This window comes from Plasmodium malariae, assembly GCF_900090045.1.
Source record: "Plasmodium malariae genome assembly, chromosome: 10".
Taxonomy (NCBI): domain Eukaryota; phylum Apicomplexa; class Aconoidasida; order Haemosporida; family Plasmodiidae; genus Plasmodium; species Plasmodium malariae.
In genome coordinates, this window is record NC_041784.1 from 809,492 (window position 1) to 833,662 (window position 24,171).

Here is a 24,171-nt window from a genome sequence, read left to right on the forward strand (position 1 = left end):
GGTATGTGTATAGAAGGTATGCGTATTGAAGGTATGCGTATTGAAGGTATGCGTGTTGAAGGTATGCGTATTGGAGGTATGCGTATTGGAGGTATGCGTATTGCGTGTATGCTTGTGGCGTGTTCGTATATACCATATATTAAGTACATATACATAGTGATTGCTCCTAGCTATTACTAGCATTCACATAGCCGAATTATAATAAAATTATGTGCAAAAAAAAATATAGTAATCAAAAATATGTGTTACGTGAAATAACTATGTTGAGTCAAGTAAGATTATTTTTCAGGAGAGGAGAGGGGGAGCAAACAAAAATATAAAGGAAAATACCGCTTTAAAAATAGGATAACGAAAATTTTAATATTGTGCATGAGATAGTTTCCTTCCCATTAGTTTGCATAGCTTTGCTTTGTTTTGTTTCTTCTTTCTCTTTTCACTTTTTTTTTATTTTTCATTTTTCTCTTTTTTTTTTTTTTTTTTTTTATTGTCTTAAAATGGACTAAATTTAGAAAAAAATATTTCAGGAAATATTTCGTCATAAAATTTGTTAAGCGTTTTGTTAATTATATTGTTATAAATTTTTCTAAGCACTTTGTTAAACACTTAGTTAAATGTTTCGTTCTCAAATTAATGCACGTACAATGATGTCTTTAAGAATGCGAAATTCGAAATATAACCTTGTCGCGTTAAGAACATATACATAGGTATGAGCATATAGATATACGTATACATATATATATATATGTGTGCCCATATCTATCTATGTATGTGTATACTCTAATGTGTAGCAAAATAAAAAACAATGATGCTCGTAATTTTTATTTGCTCCTTACGTTTTTCATAATTTTTACATTCCTTTGTGAGATCTAATAAATATGTAAATTGCTGATTCTTCTGAACGTTCAGACATATAATGAGCCAATTTTTTAAAAGAAATTTTTTAAAAATACATTTTTTAAATCCATTTTAGGAAAAAAAGATATACATATGTGTATGCATGTATGCATGTATGTATATATAAATACATATATTTATGTGAACAAAGATTTTTATTTTTTTTTGTTTTCATAAAATATTAACTGTACAATTCCTAGTGCGTATTTTTATTTGTGTAAAGGAGCATATATAAAAAAAGGTTTATACTTTCACCGATTTATAAGACTTTCATATATTTTAATAATAGTAACAGTACAATGCAATATTCATATTAGCTGTATCCTGGTTATACATATTCTATATCAACTCGTTATATCATTATGGTAATGTCATATACTTTTATGCAACAAAGGCTTATATAAGCATTTTCACCATATGTTCACTTTGTCGTAAGCTTATAAACAGTTACATGATCCTACATATACATGTACATACATATATACATAGTATTATGAAGGAAAACTTTAAGTATGTGTAAAATGCATGAAGATGTTTATTCCATGCACATTTTCCATCCGTCTACTTTGCCCGTTTACGCACAAAAATGAATAAAAATTAACAGGAAGTGGGGATGGAATTAATTTAAAACGAAAAAATAAAAAAAAAATAAAAAAATTCAAATATAAATATAAATATAAACATATACACATACATAAACAAAAATAGTTTTATTTATATTATCTGGATATATGAGATATGTACGTGTCAGTTTATTTTTTGTAAGATTAAATTATGTTAAATAAAAAATTGCCATTCTTTAATACATTGTGAAGGACGTAAATTTCGTCTATATCCCTTGTGTTTTTCATTTTAATGAAAAAAAAAAAAAAAAATGAATTCGATAAAACATATAGATAAACTGGGTAAAGAACGATCTCTCGTTTTTTCCCCTACATATTTAATGAGACCTGCTATGGGCAAAGGTATATAAATGTACACATATATGCTTACATACATAACAAGTATATAATTATGTACTTACAAATATATGGCAATATACTCCTTTTAAAAATCCTTTCAATCGTTCTAATGCAAAATGTATAACTACATGTATCACATGAGTTCATAAATAAAGATATAAAACTTGTATGGGAGAAAAATATATAGACTTAAAAAAAATTTTAGCTCTCCTATATTTACCCTATATATATATCCGTTTTACAGTGCCACATATGAACACGTGTAACATCTTTGACCATTTTTGTATTCGTTTTATTACACCTATTTTACACAAACATTAGAGAATAAACACGTTCCGTTTTACTTTTTTTACATGTTTTTACCTGTTTTGGCTTCTTTATCTGCTTTACTTCTTTATCTGCTTTACTTCTTATCTGCTTTATCTGCTTTACTGCTTTATCTGCTTTACTTCTTTCGCGCTTTTTAATTCTTTTTAAACCAGTTAATAATTATCATGCGAATGTGGTGAAGTGGGCATATGGAAATTTTTAAAAGGCATATATTTTCGTTAAATAATCTTTAATTATTATAAACATGTATGTATACTTCACATACATACTACTGATATATGAACATATGAATGAAGCATTATTCGACATTATTCGTCTGTACAAGTAATAAATTTCAAATTAAAATTTTATATATAATTTACTTCTCATTGTCTATATATTATATTCTCTTAAATGGTACATACATTTTGTGGAGTACCATTTTTCACGTATACAATATTACGTACATGTGTACATACTTTCATACGTTTATGTACTTCTTAACCTTAATGAAAGAAACGGTATAGAACTCATATTGGGCATATCCCTTAAAATGTCGATAATTACTAAAAAAAAGTACAACCATAACTGCAATTATTTTTTTATTTAAATATTTTACAGCACACGTAAAAATGATATGTACGTACGTGTATATACATACATACATACATACATACATACATATATATATATATATATATATATGTATATAACGACTCTATATAATAATATGCAGATATATTCATATACGACGATAATAAGAGTATAATTATAGTGTGGTACATTTTTCCTGTTTTATATAACACATTTTATTTTCTTAAATAAAATTAAAATTAAAATTATTAATGTGCATTATAGGATGGGTATTAGTACAGTAAGTAAGCTTTTTAAAATATTATTTTATACATTCTATTTATATTATAAAAAAGAAAAGAGCTAAAAAACGAAAATGACAAATAAAAAGCGTCAATAAATCATTATTCTTTTATTTTGTTCAAATTATATTTAATTTTTTTTTTTTTTTTTTATTTTTTCCATTTTTTCTTATTCCATTTTCTTCCATTTTTTCAATTTTTTCTTATTCCATTTTCTTTCATTTTTTCATTTTTATTTTTTCCGTTTTATCTTCCATTTTTTCATTTTTTTTTTTTCCGTTTTATCTTCCATTTTTTCATTTTTTTCTTTTTCCATTTTATCTTCTTCCAGTTTTTCTTTATATTATTTTCATTTGTTCAACAATTTTTCCTTTTTTTTTTTTTTTTTTTATTATACCATAACGTTATACACTGCATAAAATAATAATTGTTTTTATCATGTAGAAACGAATGTTCCATTTCGTTATAATATGTATGGTAAATTGATATATAAACTCTATGCACATATATATAAAAATTAAAATGAAGATATAATACAAAATATATTGTGTATATATGCGAATATATGCGTATTCGTAATGTATACATATATCTATATCAAGTGTAAAAATATTTTGTTATACAAAACAATTTTATAAAAAATTTAGAAATAATGAATGACATATCTGCATCGGGGTATTCACATTTACATTGAGTAAAACAATCTGTTTTTTATTATTATATTTATTTTTACCTGTATACATATATTTAAACATATATACATATTGAAACATATATACATATTGAAACATATATGCATATTAAAACATACATATTAAAACATAAATACATATTTTTATTTTTTTTTTTATATATTATAAAATTTTGTTTATAAATTTATTTTTTTAATAGTCACTAATTGGTTATTCAAGATAAAGTAATATATATGTATATATATATACGTATGTATATAATATATATTTAAATATAATTAAATTAAAACAAAAGCTGCAATCGCTTGTATATATATATATATATATATATATATATAGGTATATTTGACTAAAAAGGAACTATTCAAGTACATATTTATGTACGTCCGAGTTTTTTTTTTTTTTTATAAATGACTGTAAATTATAAAAAAAAGAAAAGAAAATTATTAATTTTAATAAGTGAAGAGATAGCAGTTAACAGTTGAAAGTTAAAAAAATTATAAGTAGTTTTCATTAAAAGCCTGCACGTCAGTCAGAAATTTTTTTCTCGTATTTGTAACAAGTTCATACACATATATATATATGTACGATCATATATATATATTTATGTTTATACATTTATATGTATTCATTCATATATATTTATATATATACATTTATAAATATATTACGCGCAAAATTAAGCGAATTAATGTAATAAAAATAAAAAAGCGAAATACAACAGAATAACATTACCAAGTTATATAAAACATTTTTAAGAAAAATAATTAGATAAAAGTAAAATGGTTATGCGTGATAGTTTATCAAGAATTTATGTCGGTAATTTACCATCTCATGTAACATCAAGAGATGTAGAAAATGAGTTTCGTAAATACGGTACTATAGTAAAATGTGATATCAAAAAAACAGTATCAGGGGCTGCTTTTGCATTTATAGAATTTGAAGATGCGAGGGATGCAGCAGATGCAATAAAAGAAAAAGATGGCTGTGATTTTGGAGGCAATAAACTAAGAGTGGAAGTTCCATTTAATGCAAGAGATAATGGCAAATATAATTCTAGAGGCGGTAGAGGAATGATGAGTAGAGGAGTTAAATCGAGAAGAGGAAAATACGTCGTTGAAGTAATAACAAATATATAATATATAATTATTTTTTACGCGAAAAGTGGATTTACATTTGTGTATAATTTACGTACCTGTATGTACAAACGTACAATGCATTATGGGCACTATATGGGCGTGCACATATATATATATATACTTATGTATACGTGTAAGTATGTGTGTATGTACTTATATGTGTTTGTACGTATGGCCCTGTTAAGGCACTTTTTTTTCACGTTTTTTTATTTTATTATTTTTTCATTTTTGTCATATTTGTCATTTTTGTCATATTTGTCATTTTTGTCATTTTTGTCATACTTTTCATTTTTGCCTTTTCTGCCGTTCCACAGGTTTCTGGGTTGCCTCTGTCAGGTAGCTGGCAAGATTTAAAAGATCACTTAAGAGATGCGGGGGAATGTGGGCATGCGGATGTTTTCAAAAATGGTACAGGTGAAGTATCTTTTTTTCATAAAGAAGATATGCTTGAAGCTATTGAAAAGTTTAACGGGTCTACTTTTAGATCACATGAAGGAGAAAAAACAAAAATAACAATAAGACAGAAAAAGACATCATGGCGTCGAGATGAAGGAGGATATGGTAGATACAATAGTAGAAATAGAAGTTATTCAAGTAGAAGTTACTCAAGAAGTGACAAGAGGTCGTATACTAGAAGTAGAAGCAGAAGTTATAGCAGTAGAAGCTATAGTAGAAGCCGAAGCAGAAGTGGAAGCTCAAGTAGCAGAAGTAGAAGTAGAAGTATGGATAGAAGAAGAGATGCTTATGATAAAAAAAGAAGTTATTCTAGAAGTTTATCATACCAAGAAAGAAGAAGAAATAATAGATCAATATCTAAATCTGGATCCAGGTCTGGGTCGAGATCTGAGTCTAGATCAGTTTCTAGATCCTCCTCATGGTCACATAAAAGAAGACATTAGATGTTTATGTTTTATGTAAAAGGGAAATTAAAATATCATTGAAAATGCATATAATTTACGTAATTTTTGTATGTAAAAAAATTTATGTATATGTATACATATATTTTTTACATGGAATAAAGACATTTATTTATAGTAAACTTGTGTATAATTTAAATTAGGTATAATTTTTTTTTTTTTTCCTTTTTTTATTTTAAGATCAACTTTTCAAAACGGAAGTTTTATCAGGCACATTATGTGTGTAGAAATGTGTGTACGTATATGTACATGTTTGTGTATATGTACTTGTATATGTGTATGTGTATATATATGTAGATATGTAGATATATATATATATATATATGCATGTATTTTCCCCCAGTTTCATTATTTTACTTGCGTATATGATTACATTTATTTTAAAAATTTCTACATATGTTAATTGTGTTTTATATGTATATATGTATGTATGCCTATATATATATATATATATATATATATATACATATACATATATGCGCATATACGTATAGACATTATAGTGACAAATAAATTGTATATTGCATATAATGTTTTATAAATTTTTTTTAAATAAATATTTATAAATAAAATAATCACCAGCTTATATGTAAATTTTTTAAAATAGCATATAATATTTTACTTTTATGCCCAACCTTTATTTTGCCATCATGGAGTCCATTATAACCAAACAGCATATCACTATCTGTATGATGTGATATACAAAGGATGTTCAGTATATTTTCCTAGCTATAAATACATGTTGACTAAGGTGCAGAAACTATTGTCTTAATTGTTTGAATTATGAAAGGATTTATTTCATATCATCCCTATCTAGAACGATATTTGTGGGGCGCTAATGGATTTTTATAATGAAAAAAGCCGAAAGGTTTTTAAATGATCATTTTGCATATATTCACCATGAGCATATATATGCACGTAAGCACATGTGCCCCTTATGCCCGTATGTGCTTATGCCCTATATGTATATATATACAAGCATGTGAATAATTACTTTCCCGAATAAGGAAAAATGTATAGCTTAATAATACGTTGTAGAGTTGCAAACCGTTCTGTTACGTTTTTGCAGGAGCTTTAAAAAAAAAGCAAATATATTGAATTTTTTAATTCTTTGCTTCTTTTTTTTTTTTTTTTTTTTTTTTTATAGTTTTTAATCTTTATCATTTTATTTTTAGTCTTTTTTAATTTGAGCATTTTATTATATCAAAAATGAATTGAATTAGCCTGAAATTTTTTTTGCACTGTTCCTTATTTTTTTATTTAGTTATGCAACATGCATATACATACAACACTCCTTAATATATAAAATGTATGAATACCTAAATTGTTTACATATGTATCAGTATATATTTTACATTGTTAATGCAACTATAAAAAGTAGCTAGCTAGCTATTTTTTTTTTTTTTTTTTTTTTTTGTTTGGTTGTTTATAAAAAAATATTTTTTCATAAGTTTTTAATTTCATGTTAAGTAAAAACACATAAAAAAAAAAAAAAAGGAAAAAGAAATTCCTTTTTAAATTTAATAACACTGTAGACATGTCATTCTTTAATACAAACTTTTTGACAGCTTGAACATATTATTTTAAAAGGGTTAAAAATTTTTCTTAAACGTGTATATATTACCTGCATATATACTTGTATATATGTGTGTAATTTTTATGTTAAGGAGATTGCTTCTCTTTCGTTATTGCATACATATATATACATGTATATGTAGATATACATATATACATTCAGGTGCACACATACATATATATATATATATTACAAATTACGATGTGCACATCCAACTTGCGTAAAGCTTTTTCAATATTATTTAATAACATACACTGATTAACTCGCACTAGGAACTTTTATTATTCATTTGTTTTTAATTTATTATCAATTTATTATTTTACATTATTTTTTATTCTATATTTTATATTATTTTTTTCTTCTCTTTACAAAGTGACTAGCGAATAGCACTTATGGACAATGAGAAATATTAAAAGAAGAACTATTGCAAATTTAAACTATGATAGTAGTTCCATTGATACGAATATTCCTGATAAAGGGTCTAACACTTCATTGAGAAAAGGACTACGTACAGGTAAACAGAACAAATCTACAAGTGATGATCCATCTGATGGAGAAAAAGAGTTAGGTGAAAATATTACAGAATTAAAATTGTCCTATATGAAAAAAAAAAAAAAAAAAAGTGCCTTAGATAAAAATGCTCATACAAGAACAAAGTCCATGTATCTAAGTGCTGTTGGGAATACACTAAGTCTAAAGAGGGGAAACACTTCATTACCGAAAACAAAGGGGAAAATAATGATGGCGTATCCTCACCTTGTTTCGAAATATTCTACGAACAACGTTAAACCCCAAATTGAAGAGAGTGTAAAGCAAGGGAACGACCAAGAAGAAGAAAAAAAAAAAAAAAAAAAGAAAAAGAAAAAGAAAAAGAAGTAGAAGATGAATATGGCGAAGTAGGGGATGTAAATAGCGAAGTAGGGGATGTAGATAGCGAAGTAGAAGATGTAAATAGCGAAGTAGAAGATGCAAATAGCGAAGTAGAAGATGTAAATAGCGAAGTAGAAGATGTAAATAGCGAAGTAGAAGATGTAAATAGCGAAGTAGAAGATGTAAATAGCGAAGTAGAAAATGCAAATAACGAAGTAGAAGATGTAAATAGCGAAGTAGAGAATGCAAATTACGAAGTTGAAAAAAAAAGTAACGAGGAAGAGGACAAGGAACAAAGCCATAGGAATGATGAAGGAAGAAGAAAAAAAATTAGTAGTAAAAGAGAATCGATATTTCAAAGGCTAGCCACAGCTAACACTATAAGTAGTAGCAACAAAATTGTAAATGAAAAGTTAAGGAAGCAATTTACCGAAAATATTTATTCGATTATGAAAATGGGTCCAACAAAATCCTTCAATGTGAAATTAGACAATAATATAACTTACTCTTCTTTCATGCCATACAATAAAGCCCGAAAGTTAAATATGGAAAAAAAGTTAAATATAATGAAAGCAAAATCACAAATGTTAAAAATAGCAGAAAAGTATATGAGTACAGATAAAATGAAATCTTGCAAAATGATGGAAAGAAGGAATACGCAATCTTTAATTAAAAACATAAAATTAATTACAGAGGGGATAGAGGTTTGGGGGCCATTTCTGCCGAAGAAAAGAGAAGAAATAAAAGCGACAAGGAAGCTTGGATATGTTCCAAATTATTTGAAGGAAATAATAACAGAACGTGAGAAGTCAAACAACTGGGTAAATGGCGAGCTGTGTGGGGAAATGGACAACATAACGAACGGCATAATGAGCAACAAATTTAATGGTGAGTCATGTAACAAGTCAAGAAACAATTTAACACAAGGAAAGAATGGAAAGATGGTGTTAAGAAAAAGCAGCGGAATGCAAGGTTTCACATTATTTGAAAATATGATAGCTCTTAATAATATTGGAAAGGTCTATGTATGGGATGGGTATCAATGGAAGAACATAAAGATTTTATATGAATCTTTTTTATCCATAAGTACTACTAAAAATGGATATATAATATGCATTAATAGAAAATTTAAACCAGGGTATTTAATGAATAATAAATATTTCCATAAAATGGATACATTTACAGATACATATTTTTTAAAAATAGTGACAAGTATTAAAAATAAAATATGGGGTATAAATTTAAGAGGAGAATTACAAAAATGGAACAAGTATGAATGGAAAGAAGAAAAAAAAGCATATGGCATCTCTAAGTTAAAATCATTAGCATTTGATAGAAATAATAAACTTTGGGTACTAGATCAACAAGACTATTTCTACATTTTTGATATAGAATATAACAATTGGATGCTCAAAAATATTAATGGGACTAATATAAAAGATTTTGACTTTAATGAAAACAATTTTCTTGTTGCTGTTACAAATCATGGGATGATCAAAATTTACAAAAATAACAAGTGGATCAAATATGGCATATTGGCAGAAATGAAAATAGCAAGTTTTCATTTTATACGGAGAGTTGAGGAATAATCATCCTAATAGGGTGTGGGGCATGAATATCAGAAATGGGAAATGAGGCATGGTACAGAACAAACGAAGAGTAATAACAAAAAAAAAAAAAAAAAAAAAAAAAAAAAAAATTTCAAAAAATATATAAATAACCAAACTTTAAAGGTGACACACTGAATAATATAATTTTCCCATTACTGTTTTTTCCTACTTCCAAATGACTTTTCTCCTCCCTTTTCATTTATTAACATACTATATTTCTTCTCAATTTTTTCTTTTTTACTATTTGTACGGGTACACTAATAATACATTATCTGCTTTATTTATTTGGTATAAAATATAAAATAAAATAAAATAATTCCCAAAAGGTGTATTATATTTTTTCGAAACCAGAAGTAGATAATATAGTAGAAAAATAAAATTTATTTTTTAAATTATAAAAAAGATACGAAATTACAAAATTATAAGGTAATTATTTTATTTTTTTTTTTTCATACGATTCTGCAACACGCATATCCATATGTTGTTCGTTCCTTGCTCTACCGTTTGATAAATATATATATACACACATATATATATACATATTTAACGCATTTTTCTTGTATCCCTTTTACCGATTTAACGCTACAAAGTTGTTTTATCAGCATTTCGTTTTATTACTTTTGCATATATCATGGCAAATATTTCACTCCTTGGGCAAAATACTTTTTTTTCCTCATACATCTTAGTGATCGCGTCTTCTGCATATTCCGCGTGAACTTCATATCTACTTATTTATTTATGTTTCTATCTATTTATGTTTCTATCCATTTATGTATGTTTCTGTTTTACATTATTTTATTTTATTTTTCCGTCGTTTTCCGCCATTGTTCCTTTTCATCAGGCCAAATAAAACTCGCAAAATGCACAACTCAACTTCCGTTTGATGACAAAATGGGAAAAAATTAATTCGTTCGTAATTTTATTGTTCTTTATTTTTTTCATTTTAAATATAGTTTTTTTATCTATGTAATTAGAAGAAGCGGCACATTGAACACTGCCTGTCGTGCATTTTTTATTACTTTTTTTTTTTTTTTTTTTTTTTTTTTAAATGAGAAAAATTTCTCGTCTCTTAGTTAGGAAGCTTAACCCCAGTGTCAATTTAAACAGAATAAATTCCGCACACTTACTGAAACATCTTGAAAATGTATGCGAGCACATATTTGAAGTGGGTAGGTACAACATACAAAAGCCGCTAAGACCTGGGTATTATAATAGATTATTGCACGGAAAAGAAAAGGGAACGGGAAGAAAAAGGAAAGTCAATTATATTGTTAACAACGTGGAAAGAAATAATAAATTGTTTCAACAAGTGTATCAATATTTTGATAAAGCAAAAGTTTTATTACCAGAATTTGGTCCAACAGGTATACTTAGGTTATTATATGCTTTATTAAAAATAAGAAATTTTGATTTTGAAAAAAATAAAAGAAAAAAAGCAACTATATTAAAATATATAGAATATTACATATTGCGAAGTTCAATACATGATGAAATTTACAATTTTTGGAAACACATCACATTAAATGATATTGTGCTTTTATTTAAAATGTTTATTAAGAATAATTATTTTTCTTACGAATTAATAAACAAATTAATCAACGAGGTAATTAATAATGTTAAATATTCTGTACCGTCTGACTTGGTCATATTCTTATGTACATATCATGTATACAAAAGTAAGATAAAATTTAAAAGGTACAAAATAAGAGAGGTATGTCTATCTGAAAATTCTTTGAAGATGTTTTATAAAAATGTTATACGTAATAACTCTTTTGATATTACAAACAAGGAGATGTGTAACTTTATAACCCTCTTTTCACTATATGGTAAAAATATACCCCTAAACGAGAGGGTAGAAATATACAAAAAATCAGTTGCACATATAAAAAAAACAAAGTTCACATATTCCCCTGACCATGTTAAGAATTTTATAATAAGCTTCTTTAGAATACATAACTTTATCCAAAAGACGAGTTATCATAATAGTAGCACCTGCAGCAATGTTAACACTCCAAACGAATTTTTAAAAATTTTATTCGAGTTATATAATAAACGCAATATAGATGTCAAAGTAGAAGAGGAGCTGTATATTCTAGACAAATCATTAAAGAACTGCTATTACGATTATGATAGTTTAGATAACATAATATTTAATATAAAAAATAATATTTCCCATTTGAATAATAAAAATAAAATAAAATTTATTAACTTAGTTGCAAAACTACGAAATGTTTACAACACGGGAGAACAAGGGATAACTCTGATAACCTCTAAAACAAAATTTATTGATGTCATGTTAAGGCAAATTTTAAGTGATTGTGTATCATTTATAAACATGAAATATAAACTCGTGCCATGGAGTTTTAGGCATGTTTTATTACGTCATCAGCTGTACAGTCAGATTCATATGAGGGCATTGCCAAACAAATGCGAATTGGGGGTTTAAAAAAGGGCTTAACACGTGTATAAAATATATATATATATATATATATATGTGTTTATGTGTCTGTGTGTACGAACTAACGTATATCAAAAATTTTGCTTATCATTGGAAAGAACGTTATTACAAATGTATATGCAACTGTACAAACCATTCCCGTGCTACGAAGTAATTGGATAACGAATGTGAGAATATTAATCATAATTACTCGCTCATGCATTATTCTATTTTGATTTGCTCTATTTTATTTATTCATTCAATCATCCATTCATTCATTTATTTGTTTTTTGTTTTTTGTTTTTTGTTTTTTGTTTTTTGTTTTTTGTTGTTTTTTTTTTTTTTTTTTTATATAGCCAAATTGCGAACGAAAAATGCCCTTACAACATGCACTGTTCATGTAATTTACACACCGTTTTTGCTTTCCTTGGATAAATTTCATTTTAACCCTTAATTAGCTTTTCTTTTAATAAACAATACATAAATATTTTCCCATTTTTAAAACAAATTTCTTTTCTATTTGATTCAATTTCGCTTTAAATGTATCTTCTACATTCTAATTACCATTTTGGCTTTCGCAAAAAAAAGAAAAAAACAAAAAAATTAGACTAGTAGTCCTTTTTATTTCTTTACGTAATTTCCGTATGGGAATTTTTTTTCTTTTTTAAGCTTAAGGAAAAATTAGAACAGAACAAAATCGAATCATAAAATTTTCAAATATTTATAAAATTTTTAGTATAATTGGTTATATTGTTTACTATTACGTGGTATAAGTGTTAGTAGATAAATTGTCCACTATAAAGGAGGATTGCACACAAATTACGTACAAAAGTAAAACATGTTAATTTGTATTCACGTTGCTTTATGGTATGACCTTTTAATAATACTCTATATTAGCAATATATCCTAAAAGTTGCATACTTATTATTCCCTTTTTCCTTTTATTTATTTTTTTTTTTTTTCTTATTAAATAGATTGAACATTTTAATAAAATATCTCTAGAAGATAAAAAAAGAAAAAAAAAAGAAGAAAAATAAAGGATAACCCCCCAATTAACTAATTTTATAAATAACAATCTTCATAAAATGTATACTTGCAAAAGAAAAAAAATACCATTTCAAACAAGTACAAATATAATAATACAAACATAATATTACAAATTTATCATGAAATAAAATAAAAATTAAAAAAAATGCTCCAACCTGAGTGATAGTTCAACGACACTTCAAAAAGCAGAGAACACAAAAAATGTTCACTATATATATATAAATATATATATATATATAATATATATGTATGTATGTATGTATGTATTTATGTATGTATTGATGTATGTATTGATGTATGTATTGATGTATATATCATACACATAGCTACGTATGCACTTGAAATAGGGGTATATATTTATTAAATATGGGCTACAAATTTTTTTTTTTTTTCTAATCCTTCGTTTTTACTTTGCAGGGAAGGCAACAATCACCCCAGTAATTTTGTTCCTCGATGAAAGCCAAATTTAAAAATAGAGCAAATTTCATTCGAGAATAAATACATATATTTATATATATATATATAACACTACCGCAATAAATGTATACAGTATGTATTTATAAAATTTTTCCAATTGAGGGTAGATTATTGCATATGCATATAAGAGAATAACAAAAGTACATCGATACGCCTTTCCAAAAAAAAAAAAAATTGCAAAAAAAAAATAGCGCAACAAGAAAATATATTATTATATTCAACCAGTTGGGTGAGTTCAATAGATGCTTCTCTGAAGTACGTTCGTTCAAAAAAAAAAAAAAAAAATTATTTTTAGTTACATAAGCATTCCTATATCTCGAATACTTCTTTCTTTGGGAAAAAAAAAAAAAAAATTAGGAAAATTAAAAAAATTTAATATACTTAATTTGTTAAATTTCATAACAATTTAAAAATTAAAGAGGAGTAAAGGAAAAAAAAACACATAGAAGATTCCTTGAGAGTTTATTTGCAGTTTTTAAAAAATTTTAGAATTTTCAAGTACAAAAATCACCAATGGCAAAAAGACCAGATCCCAACGAAATAAAATATGGTAATTTCCTTTTTTTTTTTTTTTTTTTTTTTTTTACTGTTGTTTTATATATTTTGTGCATTTTTTTGTACATTTTTATGGACATACGGCTTACTTCTGTTGCTGTTTGAGTTCTATCCACATTTTCTTTTGTTTTTAAAAAGTATGTCCCTGGAAAAGGAGATCATTTTTATTATTCCCCCCACTGTACATACATATATGTGCATATATATAATTATCTTTATTTGTATTTATGTACATGCGCGTATGTATTTACCCCTTTTTGCTTATTACACAGTGTTATGAAGCATGCTCTTTTTTGTTGTTATAATCAATACAAAGAGTGTGTGAAATTTGTATATGTAATTACAGTGATACTTACGTACTCATATAACATTAACTTGTACATGTTTCTATCTCGACTGGTAGTTTTCATCAGGCAAGTAGGAGGTGAGGTAGGGGCTTCGTCTGTTTTATCCCCCAAATTAGGTCCACTCGGTTTATCCCCCAAAAAAGTTGGAGATGATATAGCAAAAGAAACACAATCATGGAAAGGGTTAAAGATATGCGTAAAATTAACTATTCAAAACAGACAAGCTAAAATAGAAGTAGTACCAACGTCAGCATCTTTAATCTTAAAAGAATTAAATGAAGCACCTAGGGATAGAAAGAAAGTGAAAAACATTAAACATAATGGAAACTTAAAATTAGAACAAGTTTATTCTATTGCTAGATTGATGAAAGAGAAATCTAGGGCAAAAGAATTTAAAGGAACAGTTAAAGAAATGCTAGGGACCTGTAACTCAATTGGTTGTACTGTAGATGGAAAAAAACCTACAACCATTCAAGAGATGATAGACTCTGGTGAAATTAATGTACCAGATAGCTAAGTCAAAATTGCAACCCTTTTGTTTTATCCGTATCACCTGTGTGCATAATATGTTTAGTGGTATTCCATCGAACTCTTACCGAAAGTCGTAGTTTCATAGCTAATAAATGGAATAGCAAAAATAGAGAAGAGAAGAAGAAATAGTAGACCGCTTTTTTTTTTTTTTTTTTTTTAAAAAAAAACAAAAGAAAAAAAATAAAACAAAATATATGTAACACTGATGATTGGTAAGAAGGAATTATAATAAGGTTCTCAAAATTATATAGCACACAAATTAATTAGGAAAAAAAAAAAAAAAGAAAAAGGATATTGTAAATAACAAATTGTAAATATTAAATAATAAATGATAAACGAATTACTTGCGATTTCAATCCTTACAGTTTTTATTTTTAATTCTCATTTATTTTTTTTATATGTTTTCTCCATTATTTTTTTTCATTTTTTTTCTTCATTTTTTTTTCCATTTTTTTTCTCTATTTTTTTTTTCCATTTTTTTCTCCATTTTTTTTTTTTTTTTTTTTTTTTTTTTTTTATTTCCCCTATTCATATGCATAAACCAGAATAACAATATTAAATTTTTAAAAAATTACCCTTCCTTTTTTATATATGCACACATTCTTAGTGTGATTATATGCAACACATATTTTATTTTTATTATTTTTTTTTTTTTATATGCTTTATTTACCAATAATAATCCTTTATTTTATAAAGTACTAACACTATGCGAGAAGGTGTGTACCTTTATACCCATATCATCAGTAGCGCTATGCGTTAAATGGTTAGAAGCACGTATGTATGTTTGCATGTACTAGCAGACGTATAGCCATTAAAACCACAAAAATAGCACGTTCATATGTATATGGTGTAAAATAGAGTAACCAATACCACCACAACTGCTATCACAGGTACTACCGTTTAACAGGACCGTGCTTAATTTGTTTTTAAAAATAACGCGACGCTAATAAAAGAGTGATTTCCACAAATGTTATAAGGTGTGGTACCCTCTCAATATATGTTTTCGTATTTGATGGTAATATATGTTCAGCGATATTTGTTCTACTAGGTAATGTTCGTTTTAATTAATATTTGTATATCTTTTCATGCTATTTCACCTTTCTCATACAAATAACACATGCTATTTTATTAATTATTATTTTATTCTTTGCAAGTACGTCATTTAGTAGTAATTCATTTTGATCATGAGTTAAATCTATGTGTTATACTTTTTGCCGCGCTCATAGAGCTATATGGTGTTTTCCCCTTACCAAGGGTAAACCCTTATGTATATTACATATATGGGTATTTTATATATATATATATATATATAAAAATATATGTATGTTTTTTTTTTTTTTTTTCTTTTTGCCTAATTATTTCATTAGAGAGTAGAAATCCCACATCATTTAGTCCCTACATATCAGTACCTATTTTGCAATAGTATATAAACGCTCCTTTTGAGTTGCCCATTTTAACCTCTTAAATCACCTCATATATGTAAAAAAAAAAAAAATAAGCAAATAAATAGCAACATATTTAGTGCATACATAAATATACATATATATCTCTATATATATATATGTACACTTTTTTTATCACAGTAGTAATATTATAATAGAAATTATTGCTCGAGAAAAACTGAATTTTTGTATTCCGTTATTTTTTTTCTTCTTTTTTCTTTATTTTTTGCTAAAAGCTATAAGTACTATTATGTTCCTAAATTTTTTTAAGAGGTGCAGCGAACATCTTTAAGGTTTGGAGGCCTAGTAGAAAAATAAGAAAAAAAAAATTGAAAAAAAATAATTCAAAATATTATGCACAATATTACGAAAAAGTTATGAACAATTACGAACAAAAGTATGATCAAATTTATGATCAAAATTATGATCAAAATTATGATCAAAATTATGAACAATATTATGAACAATATTATGAACAATATTATGAACAATATTATGAACAATATTATAAGTACATATTGAAGAGAATTTCTCTTTGTTTTTTTTAAATACGGAGCAGCTTTTAAGAATAAAATTAAAGCAACTTTAACAGTTTGTCAGTTTTATGATTTGTCAGTTTTACAAACTACAAAATTTACAAGGTGCATATTTTTAGCAAGTTAAGAATAATCCATTCCTCAAAATGGGAAGAGTTATAAGAGGTAAACATTTTAACATATGTCGCAAGTGTTTATGAAAAGCAAGGGAATATGTATATTTTTTATTCGTTTGACTAAAATAAGGCCGCAAACGATCGAATGAACTGCATGTTGTATATAATGTACTTGCACATATATGCGAGCATACATACTTATACACGTATACATGTACAAGTGTGCACTGGCGTGTTATTTATATAGCTTCCTACCGTGTATTCGGTTCCGTTCAGTTATATACCTTGTAAGGACACGGGTATATCATTTCCCATTCGCATTTTCAATAATTTAATTTTGTCCTCCTTTTTCTTCTCATACATTTAGGTCAAAGAAAAGGTAGAGGATCCATCTTTCGATCACACAACCATCATAGAAAGGGAGCGGCAAAATTACGCCACTTAGATTTTTGTGAGAAAAAGGGATATATTAAAGGATTGATAAAAGATATTATACATGATCCTGGTAGAGGTGCACCATTAGCGAAAGTAATATTTAAAAGAACAGAGAAATATGGAAAAAAAGAAGAATTAATGGTAGCAACAGAAGGAATGTTTACGGGTCAATATATTTCATGTGGAACAAAAGCTCCATTATCAGTAGGTAATGTATTACCAATAGGAAAAATGCCAGAAGGTACTCTAATATGTAATTTAGAGCATAGAACTGGTAATAGGGGTACATTAGTAAAAGCATCTGGTTGTTATGCAACAGTAGTTGGTCAATCAGAAGATGGTAAGAAAACGAAAGTTCGTTTACCATCTGGTGCTAAAAAAACAATTGATGCTAGAGCAAGAGCAATGGTTGGTGTAGTAGGAGGAGGAGGACGTATTGATAAACCTATATTAAAAGCAGGAGTAGCACATCATAAATACAAAGTTAAAAGGAACTGCTGGCCAAAAGTTAGAGGTGTAGCTATGAACCCTGTTGATCACCCACATGGTGGTGGTAACCATCAACACATAGGTCATCCATCCACTGTATCAAGAAGTGCTCCTGCAGGACAAAAGGTTGGTTTGATTGCTGCCAGAAGAACGGGATTGTTAAGAGGTGCAAAGAAGACCAAGTTGGTCGGTAAAACGGAAGATTAGTCAACCTCTATTTAAGGGGGAAATGGAAGTAGCTAGGGGTGCTTGCGTATATAACATGTATATATATATATATATATATATATATATATCGCGCACACTTTTATTGGGTGCACGTGCAGTTTTAATGGAAAAACGGACATGTAGAGTTAATGCGCGTGAAGGAGAATTATCTTTTTATTAATTTCCCATTTTTGTATTTTCTGCCCTATTCCCATGAATAACAGTTTTGCCTATATATTTATATCTCTGTACCTTTTTTTTTTTTTTCATAATGCCCAATTTTATATAAATGCGCACATTGTGGAAGGATCTTACTTTATATATATGTATACGGGTATATATATATATACAAAAAACTCACCCATTATTTATTGAAATATTTAAAAAAGGAAATTATTTAATGCTATAAATTATTTTTGTTGTTGTGCTGCACATTTTCTTTGTTCAAATGTGGAAAAGAATAAGTAGTATTGTACATATATGGATAATGCATTACTGCAAGTAGGTTCTACTGGCAATTTTTTTGATTTTTGAAAAATTTAAAGTGAACCTTTCTGAATGGATAAATTTACCATCTTTTTACTACATATGTGATATCAGGTGCATATCCTTATTTGTTACATTGGATGTAACATAATTTTACGAATAGAAAGCAGATTCATCCCGCATACAGAGAAGCCTCTTTCGCTCTCTCTCTCTATATATATATATATATGCTCGTTGACGTATGTGTATATGTACGGGAATGTTAAAATATTTGTTAAAATATATTAACAAATGATACCTTAATAATTTCCCATATCGCTATAAGAGAATAATGGTGTTTAGTATAACATATCAACAACTTTTTAAAAATCGTGATTAATTTATTAAAACTGAACATAGTATATACCACGCTATAATTGTATAAGAAATGAGAATAAGGGATGTTTTGTTTTGTTTTGTTTTGTTTTTTTTCTAGCGCTTTCTAGTCAATTGTTTATAATCTTACCATTTTTCAATAAATATTCGAATTTGGTACATTTATTATCTTCAAAAGGATTAAAAAAAAGAGAAAAAGAAGGTAAAATAATAAATATTTTCAACAAATTATAAATAAAAATTATGAAAGAGCAAAATATAATATATTTTTATAGTAATTATTTAATACAAGCTTAGGAGTTTTTATAAAAAAATACAAAAAATATTTTGCATGTGTTAAATTTTCCTCTTTGTTAAAATAATTTCCTTATACATTTTAGGATCATATAAGATAGGTGTAAATGTCCCTGTAATATTTTTCTTCTACCCGGCAGTCATAAATTTCAGTGGATATTTATACGCGCACACATACATATACATGCAAACGTACATACTTATACATGCAAACGTACATACATATACATGCAAACATACATACATATACATGCAAACATACATACATATACATGCAAACATACATACATATACATGCAAACATACATACATATACATGCAAACATACATACATATACATGCATACATACATACATACATACATAAATGCACATTTTTATTTTACAGAGTATGCACAATTTAAAATTTTAACAAAGTATAACTAAAAGATGCGCTATGCGAACCTTCCGTGGGAAAATTGTAAATAGCCACACACACATACCCTTATGTATATATATATATATACATACTAACATATTTTTGTATATAGTAACATGTGCGTATTCCCCGTTTGCTAATCTATGAATTATGTACAAATTTACGGCTAAATGCCTTTCCAATTTCTTTCTTTTCATCAAATTAGGAATAATAATATTTTTAAGGGCGGCTTTACATAATTTTATTTAAAAAGGGGTTATTAAATCTTTTTCTTTTTTTTTTTTTCCCCCTCACAAATGCGCGTAAAATAGTAATTTACACATAAAATGTGGGAAAAAAAAAAAAAAAATTTATTTTACAATTTTGCATGAACAGTTCAGATCGAATGTGACGACAATAAATAACAATGGCTAGTAAAGATGATAATAACGTGAACTCAAGTTTACATAAGAAATTTGTATCATCCCTTTTTAGGTAGAGGAGTTAACTTGAATTGTTCTATTTATTTTTTCAAGTTACATGTTTTTAAAAGTTTACTACTTTTGCTTTTTATTTTTAACAGTAGTTTTGATGCACATCTGAGTTTACGTAAAAAGAAAATAACGATATGGAAAAAAAAAAAAAAAAAAAATACATAATATTACATGTATATATATATATGTATATATATATATATGTATACATCTATTAGTTTATTTTCCCAAACTAAGTGTTAAGCTATTTATTGAAATTGGATTTCTTTTTGTTCAAATATACAAACATAAATATATTTTATACTTACATATAAACATACATATAAGTATATATATATTTTTTTCCTTATAACATTTTAAATGTGTACACGTATGCATACGCCAAACTTTTGCAAAACGCATTTTTCTTTTTCTTTTTCTTTCAAATGAGAGTTTCTCAAAAGAATGCTGACATACGTGTAACATTTTTTATTATTTTTTATTTCAAATTATATATTTTTTTTTTTTTAACTTACATGCACACGAAAGCAAAATCACTTTTTCAAAGTAGGCTAAGTTCTTTACACTTTTTTTTTTTTTTTTTTTTTTTTTCAACTTCGAAAAGTGAATATATTATCAGAAAGGAGCCATACGCACATATATATATGTTGATATATACCATATAATACATCATGCATACACATATATATGATATTTAATAGTTTTTTGCTTAATCCTTTATATTTATTGTTTTTACTTCATCTATTTTATTTTATTATATATATTTTTTTTCTTTAAGTAAACATTTCCTAGTATGAATATCTCATCGTTATATTTCGTGGTAAAATGAATAGAATAAAGCGTCAATTAAGTACTTTAACGAATTTCTTTTTTGTTTTTTTGTTTTTTTTTTTATTCTTTTTTGTAACAATTTCTTTTTTCTAATATTTGCACTGTAGCATTAGTTATATATGTATATATATATATATACGTGTATATATATAATATATATATATATAAATACGTAAAATATTCACTGTTTTTTTTCCTTTTTTTTTTTTTTTTTTTTTAGTCATGTTTCATGAATTGTATATGTTACATAATTTAAGAAAAAAAAGAAAGACAAAAATAAAAAAAACAAAAAAAGATGAAAAAAAAAAAAAAAGAAAAAATCTTAAGATACCAAGATATATATATACATATATTATCAAGTTTATTTTTATAAAATTTATCACAAGTTGCTTTTTTTTTTTTATATTTTTATTTTGTATTTTTGAATGAAAGTATATTTTCTTTTTAGTGCATAATCATGAACAAGAAAAAAATTGTTTATAAGTGGTAGATGCTATCCTTGTATAATACTACACATCGATCAGTATACATACCTTTGGGTAGATATATGGAAATTTACATGTGTAATGGAAACAAACCTGTATAAATATATAAGTATTTATGTGTAAAAAAAATATTTATTTATTCATGCGCATGACTGTACATATATGCATCATAACAGTGATAATAAAACATTGAAATGTACACACACAAAAACGGAAATTATTCTGTTATAAGGAAAAATAAAACTGATATTTCGCTGAAAAAAAAAAAAAAAATGAAGACCATATTTGTGTGACATTTTAATTATACATATAATATTATATATGCGTATGTACGTGTATATATATACATATATACATATATACGTATGTATGTATTTTTTTTTTTTTTTTTATTTGCAAGTATGCCATATGTGATTATTTTGGAAAATATAAAATTAAATATTTGAGTTGTATTTTTCATTTGTTTTTACACCAGTGATTTTGTATTTTACACACATTAAAAATTCTTAAATTTTATATCCCATTGTACTTTCACATAATTATATATGTTTGACTTGTACATGTACTTCTCTTTTTTTGTGTTCAAAAAAAATAAGTATATATGTTAAAAAAAAAAAAAAATGTGTAAACATTCTTTTTTTTTTTTTTTTTTTTTTTTTTTTTTTTTGGTACACTAATAAAATTATGCTACAAAATGTTTTTCACATATTCTGCTTCTATTAGTATGAAATGTTACATATTTTACATTAACATAAGCAAATGAAAAATTAAGACAAGTATTATCGATTTTTGTGTTTGTACAAGTACTTTTATTACATATATATGCATATATATATACGTATGTGTTTATATAAAAGTTTTATTCATATCTTAATTTTTAATTTCTTGCACGGAAAATTATTTAAGTAGCATAAGAACAATCCAATAAATATGTTTACAATACGTGCAATTATTTTTTATTGTTTTTGAAAAATAAGGCAATTGTTTTAATTAACATGAAAGGTTGTATGAGGTTCCATAAAAGTAAAAAATAAACACAAACATACATGAACACGTGTACATATTTATGTATGTATATATTTTTGTGCATATATATATATATATATATATATATATATATATATATATATATATACACGCATATGTGTAAATACATATAACAATTAAAGTTGTAATATACTAATTTTAATACTTTCACATACTTGCATTCTGCACTCTGCATTTTGCATTTTTTTTTTTAATGATTATAATGCAGAAATAAAAGAATATAGAAAAATGAAAAGATAAATAATTGTTTTATTTATCTTCATTATAGAGCAATAAATGTGTACATTTGCGTAAATTTATCTGTGTTCGCATATGTATACGTATACATATGCATATATTTACATATGCATACATTTACATATGCATGTATGTACATAAGCATATATATACATATACTTACATTTATGTGCTGCATCCTTAAGGTGCTAGCGAAATGTTTGTTTACATCAAATTGTAACGTTTTAACTTATTCATATTGAACGATGGGGAAATGTTACAATACGAATAAATAATTATTTTAAGAAATAAAAAAAAATTATGTAAATATAATAGATATATCATATGCTGTATTTTTGAAATTAATATTTTATTACGTAAGTATAAACGATGCTTTATATTTGTATGTGTTCATAGACGTGCACACGAATATGCTTACGTGTACAGGTATGCATACATACAAACGTACACATAGGTGTATATATATATATAAGTACATACTCTTGAGTAGCTCATACGCACAGTTATGTCTTTTATTATATTTATTTTTTTTTTGTGACTTGAAATATTAAAAAAAAAAAAATAATAATTAGATTTTTTCAGACATATTAGTTCAACATTGAAAAATTTTAAAATTGTGTTAAATTGTACAGAATTATGTGAGTCTTTTTTTTTTTTTTTTTTTTTTTTTTTTTGTTAGTTTTATTTGGATTATTAAATGATTGCTTCTTTTTCTTTTTTATGTTCATTATTGTTAATTTTCTATTTAGCAAAGTTTTTTTCCCCTCCACTTCTCCCATACCTTTTATTAGTTTATTTATTATAAGTGATTATGATTTAGTAGCATATAATTTATTGATATACAAGTTTAGTGATATACGATTTAGTACATGTGTTTTAGTGTTACTTGAATTTTTTATTTCTCTTATTTTTTCTTTTCTTTTTATTTTGTTTACAGTAAAATTATGTATATACCTAAATATTTCCATACAAATGAACTATATCTTTTTAGTACTCTTCGTTTACACATGTAGTAAGTGTTATAACACAAATATTTGTTTACATATGTTTAGTATGCGTCATT

The 24,171-nt window shown here is 25.8% G+C and overlaps 5 protein-coding genes across 5 annotated transcripts; all 5 read left to right on the forward strand.

Annotated features, from left to right (window-relative positions):
• Window positions 1–4,514: 4,514 nt before the first annotated feature.
• SR1 (serine/arginine-rich splicing factor 1, putative) lies at window positions 4,515–5,770 on the forward strand (the record flags this gene model as incomplete). The annotated part of the gene is made up of 2 exons (XM_029005462.1): window positions 4,515–4,853; window positions 5,186–5,770. The coding sequence occupies 2 exons, from the start codon at window positions 4,515–4,517 to the stop codon at window positions 5,768–5,770; spliced, it is 924 nt and encodes a 307-aa protein (XP_028862049.1).
• Window positions 5,771–7,763: 1,993 nt separating this feature from the next.
• On the forward strand, window positions 7,764–9,823 carry PmUG01_10027500 (conserved Plasmodium protein, unknown function; the record flags this gene model as incomplete). The annotated part of the gene is given in 2 exon segments (XM_029005463.1): window positions 7,764–8,198; window positions 8,213–9,823. 2 exon segments carry the CDS (start codon window positions 7,764–7,766, stop codon window positions 9,821–9,823), a joined length of 2,046 nt encoding a protein of 681 aa, XP_028862050.1.
• Window positions 9,824–10,892: 1,069 nt separating this feature from the next.
• Window positions 10,893–12,290, forward strand: PmUG01_10027600 (conserved Plasmodium protein, unknown function; the record flags this gene model as incomplete). Its single annotated transcript, XM_029005464.1, has 1 exon — window positions 10,893–12,290. The coding sequence occupies one exon, from the start codon at window positions 10,893–10,895 to the stop codon at window positions 12,288–12,290; it is 1,398 nt and encodes a 465-aa protein (XP_028862051.1).
• A 2,028-nt stretch (window positions 12,291–14,318) lies between these two features.
• PmUG01_10027700 (60S ribosomal protein L12, putative) lies at window positions 14,319–15,224 on the forward strand (the record flags this gene model as incomplete). The annotated part of the gene is made up of 2 exons (XM_029005465.1): window positions 14,319–14,355; window positions 14,764–15,224. The coding sequence occupies 2 exons, from the start codon at window positions 14,319–14,321 to the stop codon at window positions 15,222–15,224; spliced, it is 498 nt and encodes a 165-aa protein (XP_028862052.1).
• A 2,138-nt stretch (window positions 15,225–17,362) lies between these two features.
• On the forward strand, window positions 17,363–18,463 carry RPL2 (60S ribosomal protein L2, putative; the record flags this gene model as incomplete). The annotated part of the gene is made up of 2 exons (XM_029005468.1): window positions 17,363–17,381; window positions 17,700–18,463. The coding sequence occupies 2 exons, from the start codon at window positions 17,363–17,365 to the stop codon at window positions 18,461–18,463; spliced, it is 783 nt and encodes a 260-aa protein (XP_028862053.1).
• Window positions 18,464–24,171: the final 5,708 nt, after the last annotated feature.